General features: G+C 43.2%; 1 protein-coding gene across 4 annotated transcripts; it reads right to left on the bottom strand.

Annotated features, from left to right (window-relative positions):
* Positions 1-47: 47 nt before the first annotated feature.
* On the bottom strand, positions 48-18,849 carry mindy4 (MINDY lysine 48 deubiquitinase 4). 4 transcript variants are annotated; one of them, XM_054789145.1, is made up of 18 exons: positions 18,433-18,849; positions 17,663-17,782; positions 15,528-15,742; positions 15,254-15,464; positions 14,968-15,176; positions 11,875-11,927; positions 11,705-11,802; positions 11,513-11,629; positions 11,345-11,436; positions 9,100-9,201; positions 8,899-8,962; positions 7,839-7,904; positions 7,666-7,733; positions 7,530-7,593; positions 6,379-6,540; positions 5,490-5,673; positions 4,929-5,007; positions 48-4,850 (listed from the first exon to the last, which is right to left on the bottom strand). In XM_054789145.1, the coding sequence occupies exons 2-18, from the start codon at positions 17,756-17,758 to the stop codon at positions 4,802-4,804; spliced, it is 1,929 nt and encodes a 642-aa protein (XP_054645120.1). In that variant the 5' UTR covers positions 17,759-17,782; positions 18,433-18,849; the 3' UTR covers positions 48-4,801. The 4 variants fall into 4 exon arrangements, with proteins under 4 accessions (XP_054645120.1, XP_054645119.1, XP_054645118.1 ...); XM_054789144.1 differs by lacking the exon at positions 18,433-18,849 and adding an exon at positions 18,078-18,374 and having other exon boundaries at positions 17,663-17,864; XM_054789143.1 differs by lacking the exon at positions 18,433-18,849 and adding an exon at positions 18,078-18,374.
* Positions 18,850-18,875: the final 26 nt, after the last annotated feature.

Raw genomic sequence — 18,875 nt, 5'->3', positions numbered from 1 at the left:
CGTACTACGGAGCCCCGGAGGGGACATGGAGAAAAAAAAATGATGGGTAAAAAAAAAAAAAAAAAACTTTTGCGAGATAACGCAAAACTGTTTTGCTAGGGAACGCAAAAGCGACTGGTAAAGATGGAAACATATTGACATATTCACACTTCCGGGATCAAAACTCCCAAGTGAATGTCTCTAACACAGCAAACCATACCTCTTTCCAACAGTGGCAACACAGACAAACAGTTATAACCCAGTTTTTATCAAAACGAGCCGTGTTCTGTGCAGTCTGACTTATATTGATCTCTATGAGAAGCCGGTGTTGTGCCGAGTAGGGACCGTCTACAAATGTCTTCTTCATCTGTATTATGGCGGTTGGCATCAATGTTGACAACTCCTCAGAAAGACAAGTATCTATTGGCTGTCCTGGAAGGCATAGATGACGTTGTTGGCGAGTTTGCATGTTTTTTGTAAATTATGTTGTAAGAGATGTAGGAAAAAAAACAAGTATGATAGAGTAACATAAATATGATAGATTAACAAAGTAAATAAAAACACTTTGATTATGTTAAGAACTACAAACATATATAAGAAGCAACAACAAGTTTGTGAAAATGGACTTTTACATAATTTAGGGCAATTTTTATTAGGTTGTTAATAAAGTCACTTGTAGGTTCCTCCGAAGCCTTAGCTTGACGCTCCCAATTCTTCCCTCGTGCTCCTCTGCTAGCAGCAGCATGCAAAAAACACTCCAGAAAACTCCTCTTCGTTTGGTTCACTTTACTTGCAGAACAAACAACATTCTAAAGTAACAAAAATACAAAACGAGAGTTTCTAAAGACAAATAAAAAGAGAATGAGAGCGAGATGGAGAGAGAGGTCAAAAAACTGTGTGGCTCCGTTCCACTATACCTAATAATTGCCCTTCCAGGTTACATCACCTTATAGATACTTCCGGGTCAAAGCAATTAAAGATGTACATACATTAAATAGGAAAGTCAAAACATTTCTTCAATATTAGAATGCTATATGAAATAGTACACCTTAAACTATCCACACACAAAGTACGATGAATTAACTATTAACTTACTCTATATATGAACTATCAACATTTCACTTGTAAATAATGTAAGTAGCCAATTTTTAGCTGAATAAACCTAAATCACCTTTTATCCTAATATCAATCAACTTAAAGAGTATTTAGGCTCCTACATCACTTCTGTGAGGAGTAGGACCACAAAACTCACCAAGTCAACATAATTTGCAAAAAACATGCAAACTCGCCAACAACGTCATCTATGGCCTTCCAGGACAGCCAATAGATCAGGGGTCACCAACGTTTTTCCTTGTGGGAGCTACTTTTACAAAATGAAGCCAAGAGCTACTCATTTTTGTAACATTTTTTTTCAGAGCTTATTTTAAACCCAAACAAAGCAAATATGCTTGTTTTACCAGAACATTAACAAAATGCTGGTGTCCACAACTCACATTTTGTATTTCAGAATGCATTTCTTTCTACTGTTCTTTCATTATTAACTGGAAACCTGAATGAAAAGCAGGCTTGCGGGCACCTCATGTGGTCGTGGGGGGCTACCTGGTGCCCGTGGGCACCACTTTGGTGACCCCTGCTATAGATACTTGTCTTTCTGAGGAGTTGTCAACATTGATGCCAACCGTCATAATACAGATGAAGAAGACATTTGTAGACGGTCTCTGCGCTCCGGTCTCAGGGCTCCGTACCATCCTGACGTGCAGTTATTCAGCCGCCATTACACTGGTGTCAGAAGTGACTTCGAACGTGAGCCTACCGCCGTGTTTTATCCGTGTCGCCGGCATCGTCGAGTATGAGCCAAAGAAGAGGCGAGCCGCGTGTGAAGGAGGCGGCGGAGAGCGACGGCGAAGGGAGCGCTGCTGGGTGGAGACAGAGAGCGCGCCGAGAGAGAGTGAGAGCTTGTCGGGAAGAGTGGAAGGAGGCTGAGAGAGGCTGTCGACATGCCAGCCAGCAAGGGGCGATCACCGGCGGCCATGAGTGCCGGCCGTGCAGCATGCATAGAGAGCAACGCGGGGGATGGCTCAGCACGTGCAGCTGTGACCATGTGTTTGAAAACGCCCAAATATTCTGGCAAAGCTGACTGGGAAGCTTTTCACGCCCAATTTGAGCTGATTGCAAATGCCCAACAGTGGTCTGACCAGTTCCAAAAAGCATTCAGCAGTCTCCAGCAAGCTCTGAGTGAGTCCCCAGTGCTAGCACCAGCGAACCCCAACTTGCCCTTCATCCTTGACACAGATGCTAGTGGAGAGGGAATAGGAGCAGTGCTGGCGCAACCCACATCTGAAGGCGAGCGGGTCGTGGCCTACTTCAGCAGAGTGTTCAGCAAGGCTGAAAGGCGCTACTGTGTCACCCGCAGAGAGCTGCTGGCCGTGGTGCTGTCCATCAGACATTTTAGATATTACTTATGTGGCCAGCCTTTCAGGGTGAGGACAGACCACTCGGCTCTCAGCTGGCTGATGACCTTCAAAGAGCCAGAAGAGCAAGTGGCCCGGTGGCTTGAAGAGCTCCAGGCCTACGACTTCAAGGTGGAGCACAGAGCTGGGACACGCCACTCCAGCGCAGACGCGCTGTCCCACCGGCCTTGCGCTGCAGAGGGCTGTCGCTATTGTGAAAGGAGAGAGGCGTGGGAGGAAGAGCTGCTGGAGGAAGTGGGTGGTGGCGTGTTAAGAGTGCCGAGCCACAGGAGTGATGGTCAGGCAACTCCAGATGGTAGGAGTCGCCGAATGGGAGCAGCAGCAAGAGGGGGATGCAGACCTGCAGCCAGTCCGGAGGTGGGTGGAGTCTCAGCAACGTCCAGCATGGGAGGAGATAGCCCACATGTCAGCAGGGACTAAAGGCCTGTGGTCCAAGTTCGAGACACTGCGTCAGAGTCAAGGGGTGCTGCAACGAGCGTGGAAGGAGCCGGCGACGGGAGAAAAGAGGTGGCAGGTGGTTGTCCCAAAGAGTCTACAAGAGCCTGTGCTCAATGCCATGCATGGGGCAGTTGGTTCCGGACACTTTGGTGTGGCTAAGACGTTGCGGCGCCTGCGCCAAAGTTTCTACTAGGGCCACTGCAGGAGAGATGTGGAGGATTTTTGCAGACGCTGTGACCTGTGTACAGCGAGGAAGGGCCCGCCTGGCCGTTCCTGTGCCCCGCTGCAGCGGGCCCTCATGGGGGCGCCCATGGAAAGAGTGGCAGTCGACATAGTGGGGCCACTGCCACGCTCTGACCGGGGGAATCGGTATGTCCTGTCAGCCATCGACTACTTCACAAGGTGGCCAGAGGCGTACCCCCTGGCCGACCAAGAAGCAGAGACAGTCGCCACTGCCTTGATAGAGGGAATGTTTAGTCGTTTTGGCGTTCCGGAGACACTGAATAGTGACCAAGGAAAAGAAAAGTGGTCCTTCATCGTGATCGCCTGGCGCCATACCGGGGAGTGCAAGAACCCGCAGTGGCGGGCCGTGGGGCTCCATCAGCACCAGAGACTGAGGAGGGACGTTCGCCTCTCCGGACTCATGTGGGTGAGCCACCTGGGGTGGCAACGCCCGAGGTGAGGCAGCCCGTCTCACCATCGGCAGGGGTGGCCAAGGAGGAGGAGAAGGCCGCCACGGTATCTCAGAGACTATGTGGGTCACAATGTTGAGGGGAGCACTTGAGTGTGTTGTATTGTTTTGTTAAGTGTTCCTCGTTGGTTGTTAATTTTTGGTGCTCTCGGGGCGAGGGCCTTTATAGGGAGGGGTTAGTGTAGTGACGGGTATATTGTGTTGCTCCTAGCTGTGGTTTTGGTGTGTGAGCTATAGGGGGCAGTCGGGTCCAGCATGTTGGTAGGAGCAAGTGTTTTGGAGGAAAAAAGGCGTAGAGTGAGAGTGAAGGAAGTGTTGCTGTTTCACACACGTGTGGCTAAGTGCTCCTGCATCTGTAAGTGTTTCTGTACTTTTGAAAATAAATGGCCAACTGAATATAGCCATCCTGACGTGCAGTTATTCAGCCGCCATTACACTAGGATGAAAACCAAAGTGTGATGTGTTGCTAGTGACACCTAGTGGCCGGTGTAGACTACAGTTCTTAGTTCATTTAGCCATTTTTATGCTTGGAAATGCTTAATTTTAAGCCAAGAATATGTCACATTTGCTTATTTATGCAATTTTTGTACTAAAAATAGCCTGTAGGCAACCACAAAACAGCGACCATTTCTTAATGAATTTTTGAAAAAATGTGATGAGTGAGGGTGAGGTCTTTGAGCCGGGAAATGGCAAGGAGCGACTATACTGTACATACACTGTTGTTGAACTCATATTTTCCTATAATCTACAGTATATATTATCAGCAAGTATGTGTACAGAAATAGTTCAGCAGTACGTTTAGTAAGGCCAAAACCTCACTAAACTTGGACATTATTATTATTAGACTAAACATTTACATCAATTATGATTAGGGCAAACAGAAAGGTATATCACTTCTGTCATCAATATTAATGCTCATCATCAAATAAACTGAGAGAAAGCCCTCCTCGTGCACGTGCACAATCAAACTATTATCTTCTACATCCATCCCAAAGATGAAGCATTTCAATAAAAACATCTTCATATGAAATAATAGCATGGGTATTCACCCCTTCAGCATGAATGAGGTGTATTTTGGTGGTGTCTTCTAATCAGACACCCATGTGGGTTGCAGCTAGGGTGTTGAGTGAAGAAAAATAAAAGGCAACGCTCAATGAATGCATCGTGAAATCAAATAAAAGAGTTGATGTGTGCAAGTGTACACTGAAACTCATCCAGCAAGTCAGAGAATGGGCTCCGTGTCATTCCAAGCCACTAAGGCGTCTTTCCACCTGAGAAAATCATAGTGGAAGCACATTACAAAAGAAGTACATGAGTGTTTTTTCACTTCAACGCCAACGCATGCTGACCTTGTTCGGATACACAGCTCCAGCGGTGGGATGAGATCAGCGTCCGCATCTTCACGACTCTCCGTCCACTTGCCCACAGCTGCACACACACAGAGCAGTCTTTAAGATTTTAGTCAAACCTGCGGCTAAAAATCAGCATTTCTTACATACACTACACTAGAATACTCTAGAATACACAAATACATGAAAATACGCTATAATACACTAATACACTAGAATACGCTATAATACCCTAGAATATACTAGAATACACTAGAATATGCTATAATACACTAATACACTAGAATACATTATAAAACACTAGAATAGAGTAGAATTCATTTCATGACAGGGCTGCTATCCTGCTCATTTCAAATCATACCAGACTCCAGTGAAGCTCTATAGGAACTTATTTTCATTAAATACTCAATTAAGTACTCCTCAACTTGTGTACAAGGTAAATCTGCATTCTTCTCCTCTTGGCTGCAGGTACTCCCCGACCACGCCTACTTTGTTGCTATTGGCCGGGGGAGTCATCTTAGAGAAATCCCCGAACCACACCCTCTTCCTGATGCTACACACATATAGTGAGGCGGATCTCCTCCTGCTGATTGGCCAGTCCATCATAGTAGTAGAGGTCAAACGCCAGCTGCTTTTCATCCTGATTGGTCAACAGCCCCCCCTGCAGGCCAAACAGCACACTGAAGTGGCTTTCACTGCACACCACCCACACCGGGAAACGAGGGTTCTTCAGATAGTCTCCAACCTGGAAGACCAAAGCAGAGCAGTATGATGCATGGGTGGATCAATCCATCCATTCCTTATTTAGACATGGAATACTTTGGTTAGTTAGTCAGCATAGAAAACCTTTTTAACATGATTAGAGCCCTCGAGACATGAAATAACACCCCTATAGTCACCTTTACACTCCTATTACCCAATATAGTAGACATAAGAGAAAATAAGACATAGAAAACCTGTTTACCACATTCTAAATACACTTTTTAACATGATTAGAGTCCTCTAGACATGAAATAACACCCCATAGTCACCTTTACACTCCTATTACCCAATATAGTAGACATAGTAAGAGAAAATAAGCCACATAAGACATAGAAAACCTGTTTAGCACCTTCTAAATATGCTTTTTCACATGATTAGTGTGCTCTAGACATGAAACAATACATAATATAGAGTGACACTTCAGCATTCCTGTTGTATACAGTACTTCCTGGTGTTTATTGTGTTATCAATGTAACATTGCTGACACCTACTGAGCAGTGTACAATACTACATATAATTTTAGAATGCACCTTCGGAATATTTGTGTTTTACTACATTTAGCCATTTTTGTGCTTGAAAAATGCTTCATTTAGGCCAAAATAAATCATATTTGTTGAACTATAACTACAAATGGGCCATATTCAACCACAAAGGGGCGATGATTCATTGCAAGGGGAGTGTCGCTTACCTTAAAGATGTTGTAATGCTCAAACAAGGACAGCAGGCCGACGTTACAAGGACCTTTGATTCCCTTGAGAAGGGTTGAGTTGCCTTTTCCCGGGTCCAACTCCACGTTGCCGTCAAAGACGTTGGAGACTGCCTGGCCCACCAGCAACAGGTTGACAAGCTCCTGGTAAACACCACCAACAAAAAGGTACTTTTATTCACAGCACATAAAGACATTTGCACACTTCCATACTTACACTTAGCATTTTGAGTGCATAAGTGTATTCACACTGAGAAGAGTAATCCCTCATTTATGGCGGGTAACTGGTTCCAGACCCGACCGTGCAAAGTAGGATTCCTTATTTGTAAAAGGAATATTTTGGTAGTTAGAGCATAGAAAACCTGTTTACCACCTTCTAAATATGCTTTTCAACATGATTAGAGCCCTCTAGACATGACATAACACTCCTATAGTCACCTTTACATTCCTATTACCCAATATATATATAAGACATATAAGACACAAATAAAAGTTGTGCTTGTGTGTGTTTGGGTGCTAGGGGACAGGAAACGACATGGAGGGTTCAAAGTTGAGTTAGCTTGTACAGTAGGCTGTGTCAGGGATTATTGCACCTGTTGTGACATTATCTGGCAATCAAGTCTGGTGCTTGTGTGTCTCACCGAACATTACAGTACCATTACTGACACCTGGTGACCAGTGTACAATACTATATATCATCACAGTGTCTTTGAATGCATCTTCGGAATGCCTTATATTTGTAGTTTACTTTGTTTATGCTTGAAAATGCAAAAAAATATGAAACATTAGATTAGACACTAAATATGCATATTTTTTGAAATAACAATAGGCCGTATTCAACCACGAAACAGTAATGATTTATAGCGTGATGAGAGTGACGGTGCGATGGATTAGCGTACTGTTAAATATAGCAACAAAGTCACTAGGTTGGCAACACACTTGGCAGACCAGGTGTGCATGAGGTGTGTTGAGAAGCAGAGTAACCATACCATCGACTGCATGGAGCTGGAGGCACAAGCTACATTCACACAGTCCCGTTGTAATGTGCTTATGAGCGAGGATCAAATAAACAAATGTAGTAAGTTTGGATGTGGCATATGAGATAGGAAGTAGGTAAAGTAAGTCAAGCAAACCTGAGTGCAGTAGCCATGAGCTCCAATGAGAGCGGTGGTGGCCACGTCCATGTCCTCTCTCACCCTGACAACAAGAAAACACATCAAGCTTGAGTGATTCCTCGACTTTTCCAGTGAGAGGTTAGCTTTGCCGTACTTCGCGATGGATCGAGAGAGAACAGCAGACACGGTGAGCAGCAGACACCCCAGCTCCCCTGTCTCAAACTGTGGAAACAATAGTAGTAGTAATAATAGTAACTGTAATCAAGTAAAAAGGCTTTAGTGCATTTCAAAGCGGAAATGCGACCGAGGACCACAAACATGTGTCACCTGATCAACATGCTGCTCCACCAGCACCTGCAGCTCCGTCATGCTGTCCACTGTGAAACACGTGACCTAACAGATGAAAAACAACATTCTTTCATTCATTCATTCACCTGTGGGGAGCCCCCGCCACTTTGTGAAAAATAACACACAATGTAAATGTAGCACATGGACCAGGTGGGTATCGACACTGACTCTTACATTCTAATACGGACTCATCCCTCACCTTCACTCTATCACATTGTTTCACAAATACATTCACTCATCAATCATGCTGTTTTGTCTGCCGTTGGCAGGCCACCAGTCCACCCAAAGTCAGCTGGGATAGGCTCCAAGCATACCCCTGTGACCCTAGTGAGGATAAGTGGCATAGAAGATAGATGGATGGATGGATGGATGGATGGTGTTTTGTGGTGGAATACACCCTATTATTAGTAAAAAATCTAGGGGGATTGAAACTAATTTGATGTATTTTTGGACCTAAATCAAGCATTTACAAGCATAAAATGGCTAAATGAAGCAAAATACAAATATAAGCCATTCAGAAGATGCATTCAAGGACATTGTGATGATATGTAGTATTCTACACTGATCACTATGTGTCAGTGATGTTACACTGATGAGACAATAGCCAGCAAAGCAAGTATAAAAATAGAACTCTTCCAATGTCATGAGTCTGTTTTATTTTCTCTTATTATGTCTACTATATTGGGTAATAGGAGTGTAAAGGTGACTATAGGGGTTTTATTTCATGTCTAGAGGGCTCTAATCATGTTAAAGAGCATATTTAGAAGGTGGTAAACAGGTTTTCTATGTCTTATTTTCTACTTTATTTTTCTATGCTCTAACTAGAAAGACATAAATTTATCTATAAGGAATCCTACTTCACTTATCATGGTCAGGTCTGGAACCAATTAACCGTGATAAACGAGGGATTGCTGTACTATTCTATACTCATTCATAACCCGCAAGGCATGCTGGGAATCCCCAACAGAAGGTTAGCCAGGGTATGTGAGGTCTGGGAAGGATGAAGCCATCATTTCCTGCGGGAGGAATGGTGTTGTACCTTTTCAAGCACTCCTTCACATTTGTAGTGTCCACTTGGCGTGAAAACATTTCTTCCCGTGTTTCTGTTTGAAAAGCACAGTGGGTAAGTAAGAGTGGGCTGAGGTGGTTGTCCATCATCACAACGTGTCAACTGCAATCCATGGACAGCACATTCACATGATTATCATGAAGGAATAGGATTGAAAAAGTAGAATCTTACATTGCAACTGTGGCTTCCTTCTCCTCCCCGGCCCTCCACAGTACTTCAGCCACAGCTAAACTCAGACATTTTCGTCTGGCTGCATTAGTCGGTCTTAAACTCCTGAGAACAAAGTGCAGGTTTTTGTGGGTCCTAACATCAACACCTAAACCGCAAGAGGTCAAGTGGCTCCAAAGCTAAGGCTTATTTGCACCGGCACAGGAAGTCATGTGCTGTACATGATACATAATACAAGAGATGCTCAATATTCAACTGATATCAACCCATACAGACACTGTGGTAACCTCGGTTAACATCCGCCCCTGGTTAGCACGTTTTTCAGTTAACATCCAAAAGTTTTGCACGTGATTGCGCAATGTATCGTGGGCCACAGGCGCCATTTTAGAGCAACAGCGTTTGTTTATATCAGAGTTGTTATGAGATATACAACGTGACAAACGCACGGAGCGCACCAAAGAGGAAGGCGATGGAGGGTACCGAGACAGGGGTGTGACACCTCGCAATTTCACGGCTTAGAGAGAAGAGCGTGGTCATTTCAGAGGTGTGGAAATGTGACGGGAGTGGCTCCGTCATCACGCATCCATGCATACATCTACTCCGGTTCCGCGTAACGGTCTATCAACATGGCGGCGCATGGAGGGTGACACGCGGTGTTTATGTCTCATTTAACATCCGTAACACTTCCAGCAGCAAAACATAAGCACTCAAACTTAGCCTAGCATGTCCACACCATCCACAGTCAACATAGCACACGTCACCACACCCCTTCTATGGCAGGGGTGTCCAAAGTGCGGCCCGAGGGACATTTACGGCCCGTGACTGCTTTTTTATTGGCCCTCAACACATTCTAAAAATACGATAAAACAATAAAATTTATAAAACAACAGCAAAAATGGAAAAAACCATTAATTTTACAAGAATAAAGACAAAATATTAAGGGAGTAAAGTCATTATATTAACAGAAAAAAATAGATGGAATATTATAGGAAAAAAACTTGTAATATAAGAAACAAACCAAACAAAGAATTAAGCTGAAATTTTAGGAAAATGAGGTTGGGTAAATGCTATAATGTTATGATCATAGAGTCAAAATATTATGAGAATAAGTCATATTAGTATGAGGGGAAAAAATGTACAAGTAAAACGTTAATATTTGTAAAAATAAAAAAAAGAAACAGCCAAAAAGTAATGTAAGGAGAAACAGTCCATAATAATAATAATAATAATAATAATACGCTTTATCACTGATAAAATGATGAAACATTTTATATGTGTAGATATATATATATACATTATATTAAATATTTTGTTTGGGTTTGTTTAAAAAAAAAAAAACATTTAAAAGTGCCCCCCGCATCTTTTGATTTTTCAGTATGCAGCCCTTAGTGGAAATAGTTTGGACCACTGGTTTACACACACACACACACACACACACACACACACATACAGTATATATATATATATATATATATATATACACACACACACACACACACACACACACACACAGGTATATATGTTCTAAGGCATCCTCACCAGCACACTTCCACCACATCACTGCCACCAGCGCTTGGTTTTATTTCCATTTTCTATATTAAACAGCAAAGTACATGTTCATTGATTCCAGACGTTGCTATTTAGTTGGATGGATTTGTTTGCAGAATAATGTGTTTATTTTGTCTTATTTGCGTCATTGATGGCATTGTGGGTGTTTCCCCCAAAAAAATGGGTAAAAGTGATGTTAAATGTTCACTTGTCCATTCATTTTCTGCATGTAAAACTAGAATCACTTTCTATAAAATCTGTTTTGTGTTAACATTTTTGGGTGTTGGAACGGATGAATTGGATTGACATTATTTTCTATGAAAATGTTTGCTTTGGTTAGAGTCCATTTGGGTTTGAGTCGGACCTTCTGGAAGAGATTCATGACGTTAACCAAGGCACCACTGTACTGTGCTGAGCTTCAAGCTGTCGTCCTTTTGTCATGTTGAGCTTGCGCAACGTCAGCGGACATCTTATTAAGACCCCTTGCTTGCACAGATTTACAATCCAAAGGCAAAATGTGGAAATAATCAGAGGCCATGGGCATGCTAACTGAGCTCGCGAAGTCAGTTGCACATCATCACACATGCGCGCTGGTATCATTTACGGCAGAAAAGGCGATACCGCTATGAACCGGTATGTACATTTTACGCCAATACGGGCATCCGTACATAATAAACTATGGATTTAAAGATCAACGTACTGGAGTCTGGTATTGGCACTGTCCGTGCTTTCCAAGAGAAGTTTCTTTAAAACAAAGGCTTGAATGGAAGCTAGGACCCCACATGGACCACCCTGGAAAACAAGTACAAACAAATATTAAAAACATATTAAGAATAGCCCAAAATGAATCCCGGTAGGTTATGGCAACCTTTTTCTGAACAATTCCATATCTCAGGTCATGCGTTTCGGAGAAGGTGAAAGCCTGGTTCCTCCACTCGACACTGAAACATTTGGCACAAGAGCCAAGAAGAACTGCTTTCAATTCCTGCGGAGAGCAAAGACAATAAAAACACACGCTCAAAGTCATCTCGAGCATCAACCCAGAGACTAAACCAACAACCGAGGCAGTGTGCTGGTCCATTGGGTGGCCTCTCGCAGCAGCGCTGCCGGTCTTCATGGACATGTTGGACAACTCCGGCAGATCGTCATCAACGTCATCTGGAAATGAAATCAACAAATGGCAGATGAATAAATGCCACAAATCTTCCAATCCGTGACATCCTTTCTTACCTAACACCATCACAGACAAATGTTGTGCGTGTGGCTGCGTCTTGGGCCTCACGCTGAGAGGAAGGCAGAAAAGACACACATCAGCAGAAAGGGTCTGGCTGCTCAGTACGATACGAGCAACACAGTCAATCCCTGCACATTTGCACATTTTTGTTTAATTCTACAAACGTAGGCCGTTTTTACGCAGAAAACACGTCGTTTGCCATAATTATTTATAAATACGTGATAAATGTACATACAGTATCCATATAGCACTGCCCATAATATTTATGTCTTTATGCTTCACTGACAATGTTCTCTCATCAAGCGCTGAGACTCCCCACTTTGTTTGGTGGTCCTTGAACGCATCATAGTTGTGCGTACAGTACACCCATATAAGAGACTCACATACATAGTGTAAATACTGTATGTGTACATACAGTACATCCACACACATACATAGTGCAAATACTGTATGTGTACATACAGTACATCCATACACATACATACTGCAAATACTGTATGTGTACATACAGTACATCCATACACATACATAGTGTAAATACTGTATGTGTACATACAGTCGTGTGAAAAAATTAGGACACCCAATGGAAGCCTGTGTGTTTTCTAACATATTTGGTCATATGGATAATTAATATCAATTTTAACAATCTTGAGAGATTCAAGTAATAGAACTAAACAAATAAAACTGAAAAAAATATTTTTTTATAACTTTCAGTAAAATGTAATTTTAAATAAATGCAATTTCTGTTGAGGAATAAATTAGGACACCCCCACATTCAATCCCACTTAAAATGGCTAAAATCACACACAGGTGTACATGATTAGAACATCATTACCCAGTGTTTTGAAGGAGGCTTGCCTTATTTAAACCTCACATTTAGTTTGGTGTGCCCCTGACTGTTGAAGTGAGAGAAAACACCATGGTGAGATCAAAGGAGCTGTCTGAGGCCTTCAGAAAGAAGATTGTCGACGTGAGTGATGGGTAGATGAGGCCTCGTGAAGCGTTGCGGCACATTACCCAAACTGTATCAACACTGTGTCTGTACTGTGTCGCTCAATACTGACACCTGCTGCATCTTAAAGGGTTCGCATTGCTGCCGTGACACATCACACACACACACACTATAATAGCGCATAACATTCACACAACAATAACAATAACATTCAGAAAACAATTTTTGTCCCAGTTCACCCTTAGGCGAGAGACTCAACTGACATATTGATTTAATGACCGTCTGTATACAATAATATTGAAATGATTGCATTATTTTATATCTTTATCGAAGTTTAAAATAGATTTTATATCTTTAAAATATACAGTCAATAAATAGTGAACGTGACCGTGTGTCATAATGTGGAAAGTAAAGTCAAAGTAAAACCAAAAGTAAATCAACACTGTAAATTGAATTAAAGTAGTAAATTCATTTAATGAACTACTGCTGAGGAAGTAGTAAAATGTTTATATACTGTATCTATGTGTATTGATAAGGTGGTTTTCTTTAGTAGGACAATTCAGTAAAACAATTAGGACATTTAACCAGCAGAAAATAAAACAAATATTTTCAACTAAGAGTCACTGACATGCAGATGAATTCTGTCAGCTCAAGAGGAGATGAACTGTTTCAGAGGAACGGGATGAAATAGGAAAATAAAACCAAATGGCTTATTTGCCGATATAAGATCCAAATGGTCTCACACGGCGAAAATCTTTCTTTTATTTCAGTCTCCACGTCACACTGGATTCAGTGGAAGAATTGTGCTTTCAAAGATTTGTTCTTATTGCCGAGACGTTGCACCCCGATGACAACAGCCTGACTCGCTTCCCTATAAACACACTTTGGCGCCTCACAGACAGGCGAAACAGCAACTGTATGGGTCACGTGACTTTTTCTTCAAGCGAGACGTGCACCGGCACGGGGTTTCGCTCTTTGAGCTCGACACATGAGCCGACGCGTTGATGTTCCCGGACCCATCACTAGTAGACGCTTATGAATCTGGTAAGGGATTTAAAAAGATCTTAAAAGAATATAAAATCAGCCATTCCACTGTCCGGAAAATAGTCTACAAGTGGAGGACATTGAAAACAGCTGCCAACATGCCCAGGTCTGGCCGTCCAAGCAAGTTCACCCCGAGAGCTGACCGCAAGATGCTAAAAGAAGTCTCCAAAAACCCTAAAATGTCATCACGGGACCTACAGCAGGCTCTTGCTACTGTTGATGTGAAAGTGCATGCCTCTACAATCAGAAAGAGACTTCACAAGTTTAACCTTCATGAGAGGTGTGCAAGGAGGAAACCTTTGCTCTCCAAGAAGAACATGAAGGCCAGACTGACGTTTGCCAGAGTGAATGTAGACAAAGACCAGGACTTCTGGAATAATGTTCTTTGGACAGATGAATCTAAAATTGAATTATCTGGACACCACAACAGACGACATGTTTGGCGTAAACCCAATACAGCATTCCAGGAAAAGAACCTCATACCAACTGTGAAGCATGGAGGTGGAAGTGTCATGGTTTGGGGATGATTTGCTGCAGCAGGACCTGGCCAGCTCACCATCAGAGAATCCACCATGAATTCTATCGTGTATCAGAGGGTGCTTGAGGAACATGTGAGATCATCTGTGAAAAAATTAAAGCTAAAGCGAAACTGGACCCTGCAACATGACAATGACCCAAAACATACCAGTAAATCCACCAAGGACTGGCTGAAAAGGAAGAAATGGAGAGTCCTGGAATGGCCGAGTCAAAGCCCAGATCTTAATCCCATTGAGATGCTGTGGGGTGACTTGAAACGGGCTGTACATGCAAGAAACCCCTCAAACATCTCACAGCTGAAAGTATTCTGTGTTGAGTGGGGCTAACTTTTTCCTCAGTTAGAATATGCATTTTTGTTGATATATTTTGTTTAATGAGTAAAGCAATGTTAATTTTTTGTTGTTTACCTGCAATTGAATCACTTTCTTTTACAGAGATAAAGAAAAACAAGATCAGACATTGATATGTGAACATTTCTTAATAAAGAACTGAATATTTAATGTGGTGTCCTAATTTTGTCACATGACTGTACAGGACATCCATTTAAGAGACTCACATTGTTCTGTCGTGTCTGCCTGGTGTCGTGTCTCCGACTTTTTCCGAGGCCTGCACTCTTTGTGTTGTGTCACTGCTGGACTTTTCTGAGCCTTTTTGGTGTAAACGGGTCACTGACAGTCCATCCCGAGACTGCGTGGTGTCCTCCTCTTTCCTGGGCAGCAGCTGAGGCGCAGCCACCCGTCGACTCAGCCTCTGTTTGTTTGATTCCTAAACCCCCCCCCCCAAACATGAGTAGATAAACATCAAGCTGTCACAGTTAGAAAGGCCAGCTATGTTTCTACGACCTGAAGGGTGCTGGCTATCGGTCCGGCCAACATGCCACGCCGTATTCGATGGGGTCTGCTCCTGATGATTTCAGGGGGCTTCTTTTCAGGTTCACCGACCACAAAGTGCTCAGCCTTTGACTGGCCTTTTTCATTCACGGAGGCATCAACCCACGACCCCCCTTTCATGTCTGCATCGCTTGGTGTGGGCGACACGTCACTGACATGTGACCTGTGAGGGACATTCCACTTAGTTTTCAAGCAACTAAAAGTCAAAAAGGTGCTTACGGAATACCTTAACTCCGTGTGCTCACAGGAAAGAACGGAGGCTGCACGTTCTGTGTTGGTGTCATTCATCTGCAGTGACGTCTTTGCAGGAGAGACACGGCTGATTATTAAAGCAGACGTCAACCATTCACTTTCGTTACACGCCATCTTGTCATCTTTAGCGCCTTCAATGTGATGCCTGATGATGATCTCCAGCAAAGTCCTCAACGGGGAACTCTGAACCTGCAATGACATTTCATTTTCTAACTTGTGAACATTGTATATGGTGGCTTTTTTGGGCCAATTTTGTGATATATTTGCATGTTTTACTCATACTCGGCCGGTCACAATAATAAATCAATCAATCAATCACACAATCAATAAAAACAAACTCAACAATTTTGCTGGCCTCGATAAATTGACATGTGCATGCATGTTTGTTGGCCTCCTCCCTCTACCAAACATGCTGGATGACAAGAGGGTTCACTCTATGCATCTGTCTCAACACCTGGACGTGTTGTTTCTATCGCGGAATGAACGGAGTGAGTGAACCCCCTTGTCAGTCTCTTTGTCCCGCTGGGTGAAGGCGGGGCTGCTGGCGAGTGCTGCCTGCAAGCGAGCAAACACAAATATGAATGAAGGCACAAAAGCCATGGTTTCTAAGGCCAATGTGAGAATATTTCAGTTTAAAACAGAATGAACAAGGTGAGCCCATGAACACCAACGAGCCCACATGCCGCATTTGTTGGAAAGTCGCGACGATGAAGAAGAGGAATACTTCTACGATACAACTCGAATGCGCACCTCAAATGCAACCATCCTGTCCAGTTTTCCCAACTGGGAAAAAAACCTGCCACTCGAGGTGCAGCAGAGTCTTCATCCCGACAGTCAACGCTTACTGAGGTGTTTGTCTGGCAAAGTAAATAGAAACAAAACAAAAACACAAAAAGGTGCACGCAAGCAGACAATGTCGTTGGCTACATGTTAAGTCTTCCTGTTAAAGCGTTCCGTTAAGTTAAGTAGTTCTGGCTCGTTGCCGGGGTCTCTTAAGTACCGTTCTGCTTCCCCAAACAACAGGCGTTCAAGAGAGCAACACGTTTGCGTCACAAAACGGCAACGATCCGCAACTACTTTCCTCCACAACGAAAGCAAACCGGAACTTGGTTCACGGGCCGAAGTGGGGGTGGGGGGTGACTCACCGTTCCTACGCTGCTGGGGATGTCATACAACTTCATGTCAAAACATCCCAACTACCCCTTTAAGAAATTATAATGAACCCAATGTTCATTATTCATCAAAGTGCAATTTTCTTTAGACCTGATTTTATTCATTCTTTTTTATTGAAGTGTTTTTTTTTCTTAACATAGACAGTCTATTTTTTTAATTGTTTTTGGTTGTGATTTTTATTTAAGTGTCGTTTTAATTTTAATTGGGTTTAATGGATTATGTTGTTTGTTTAATTTATATGATTTAAAAGCTCATCTTGACATTCCAACTGCAATGTTAAATACTCTGGATCAGGGGTCTCAAACACAATTTACCTGGGGGCCGCTTGAGGTAGAGTCTGGGTGAGGCTGGGCCGCATCAAGTATTGGGAGTAGGGCTGGGAATCTCGGGGTACCTCACGATACGACACGCGATACATGGCTCACAATAACAATAATATCTTGATACAGTAATAGGGTGAATCAAATAAATAAATAAATAATTTCACAGTTTATATTTTGCTGCATTCAGCTGGGATAGGCTCCAGCTTACCCGTGACCCTAATGCAGACAAGCGGAATCGAAAATTGGTGGAATTTTTTTACCATATTTTTTAAGTGACTCACTCACTCTTGGTTCAGTGTAGGCTTCCGTGTGCATCCTACCAGTAACATTGGCTTGTCGCAGGCCGTATTACAGTAATCTTTGAAGACAAGTCACGCGCCGCAAAATGTGACTCAGCGAGCCGCAAATGGCCCACGGGCCACGAGTTTGAGATCTCCGCTCTAGATAAATGAAAGTTGAATGCTTTTGATAGCGTGTATTTGCACTATTATGCCATATATTATCATTACTTTCATGAAAAGTTGTCAAAGAATGTTGTCAAAGTGTGTTATCGTGACAGGTCTAACTTACTGTATATCCAATATTCCACATTTGCTATGGCTTCTGCTATTACCTTATTCTTCCGATACAGGTCTTCTATGTGCAGGATCTGTCGCAGCTGGGATCGGATGTTGATACTGGAATGTGTGCGTGGATGCTCTTCATCCATGCAGGCGATCGTCCTCTTGAGTCCCTGCATTTTGTTGCCGTTTAGTGACGATCCGGATGTTGACAGCCAACAGTGGTGGCTACTTCCGGTGATGGACTAGCATCAACTTTAGTACAAACAACCCCTTAGGCTAAATGGACAGTGGTGATACTGGAGTCTAATTCCTAAAGAGGGTATGCGTATCGTAAACTAACACAGACATAAGCTAGCATCACAGCTCTTTAGTATAGCAACCCAAGGGCTAACGCTAACGTGGCTACAGGTGGTTAGCAGTGTTGCCAGGTAACATACCTTTCTACTCAGATATCAGGTAACATACCTTTCTACTCAGATATTCCCGCACAATGGACGCGGACACCTCCTCCACAGAAACGACCATTGCTGCTGCGTGAAAAGCAGAGCCACTTTTTGCTCCGATATAATAGCAGACAAGACGGCGGGTGACTTCGCGAGGTGCTAGGGGTGCTGTGTGCTATACTCGCTAGCTACCTCACACATAATGACATATATTTTACTCAATGAACAGCACTATCCGCAAGGAAGACTTTTTAATGAGCGTGTACTGTACGGTACTGCTGTGTTTGACGCCAGACGTCCACTGGGCGGGGTTATTGGGATGACGGCAGACGCAGGGCTACGCGTCGTACGTACCAAGGACACTATAAATGAATTACCTTATCATGCGAGCATTTACTTCCGTAGTACGTCCTGCCTGGGTTTGGCCTCCATTGAAACTTGAAGACCTTCTGTCTTCAGCTTTCTCCAATGGCGTGGTGGACTTGCGGCAGACTCGATCTGTCGTTGAGAAGTTTATTTCTTCTCTCCACCAGTGCTTCCAGGACAGGTAGCACTTTGGCTAGCGTGGAAACAGCTGCGCTCTCGCGGTAACTCCAAAGCCACGAAGCCAAGAAGAAAGAATTTAGTTTTGCGTTCCCTCGCAAAACGCAAAAGAGACTGTGGTAAAGCTAGAAACATATTCACATAATCAAACTTCCGGGATCAATAACTCCCAAGTGAATGGTTCTAACACAGCAAACCATACCTCTTTCCAATCGTGGCAACACAGACAAACAGCTACAACCCAATTTTTACCAAAACGAGCCGTGTTCTGTGCAGT

Source organism: Dunckerocampus dactyliophorus, chromosome 10 (assembly GCF_027744805.1).
Source record: "Dunckerocampus dactyliophorus isolate RoL2022-P2 chromosome 10, RoL_Ddac_1.1, whole genome shotgun sequence".
In the NCBI taxonomy this organism is placed as follows: Eukaryota; Metazoa; Chordata; class Actinopteri; order Syngnathiformes; family Syngnathidae; genus Dunckerocampus; species Dunckerocampus dactyliophorus.
The sequence above is the reverse complement of the archived record's forward strand: the minus strand, read 5'-3'. Positions and strand labels throughout refer to the sequence as shown.

Coding starts and splice junctions, on each gene's coding strand:
- mindy4 (XM_054789143.1), bottom strand. CDS start 18,137: ATGGTCGTTTCTGTGGAGGAGGTGTCCGCGTCCATTGTGCGGGAATAT. Junction 9,202..11,344: donor AGTGCCAATACCAGACTCCA/GTACGTTGATCT, acceptor CTTTGTTCTCAG/GAGTTTAAGACCGACTAATG. Junction 8,963..9,099: donor AAGGAAGCCACAGTTGCAAT/GTAAGATTCTAC, acceptor CTTTTCAAACAG/AAACACGGGAAGAAATGTTT.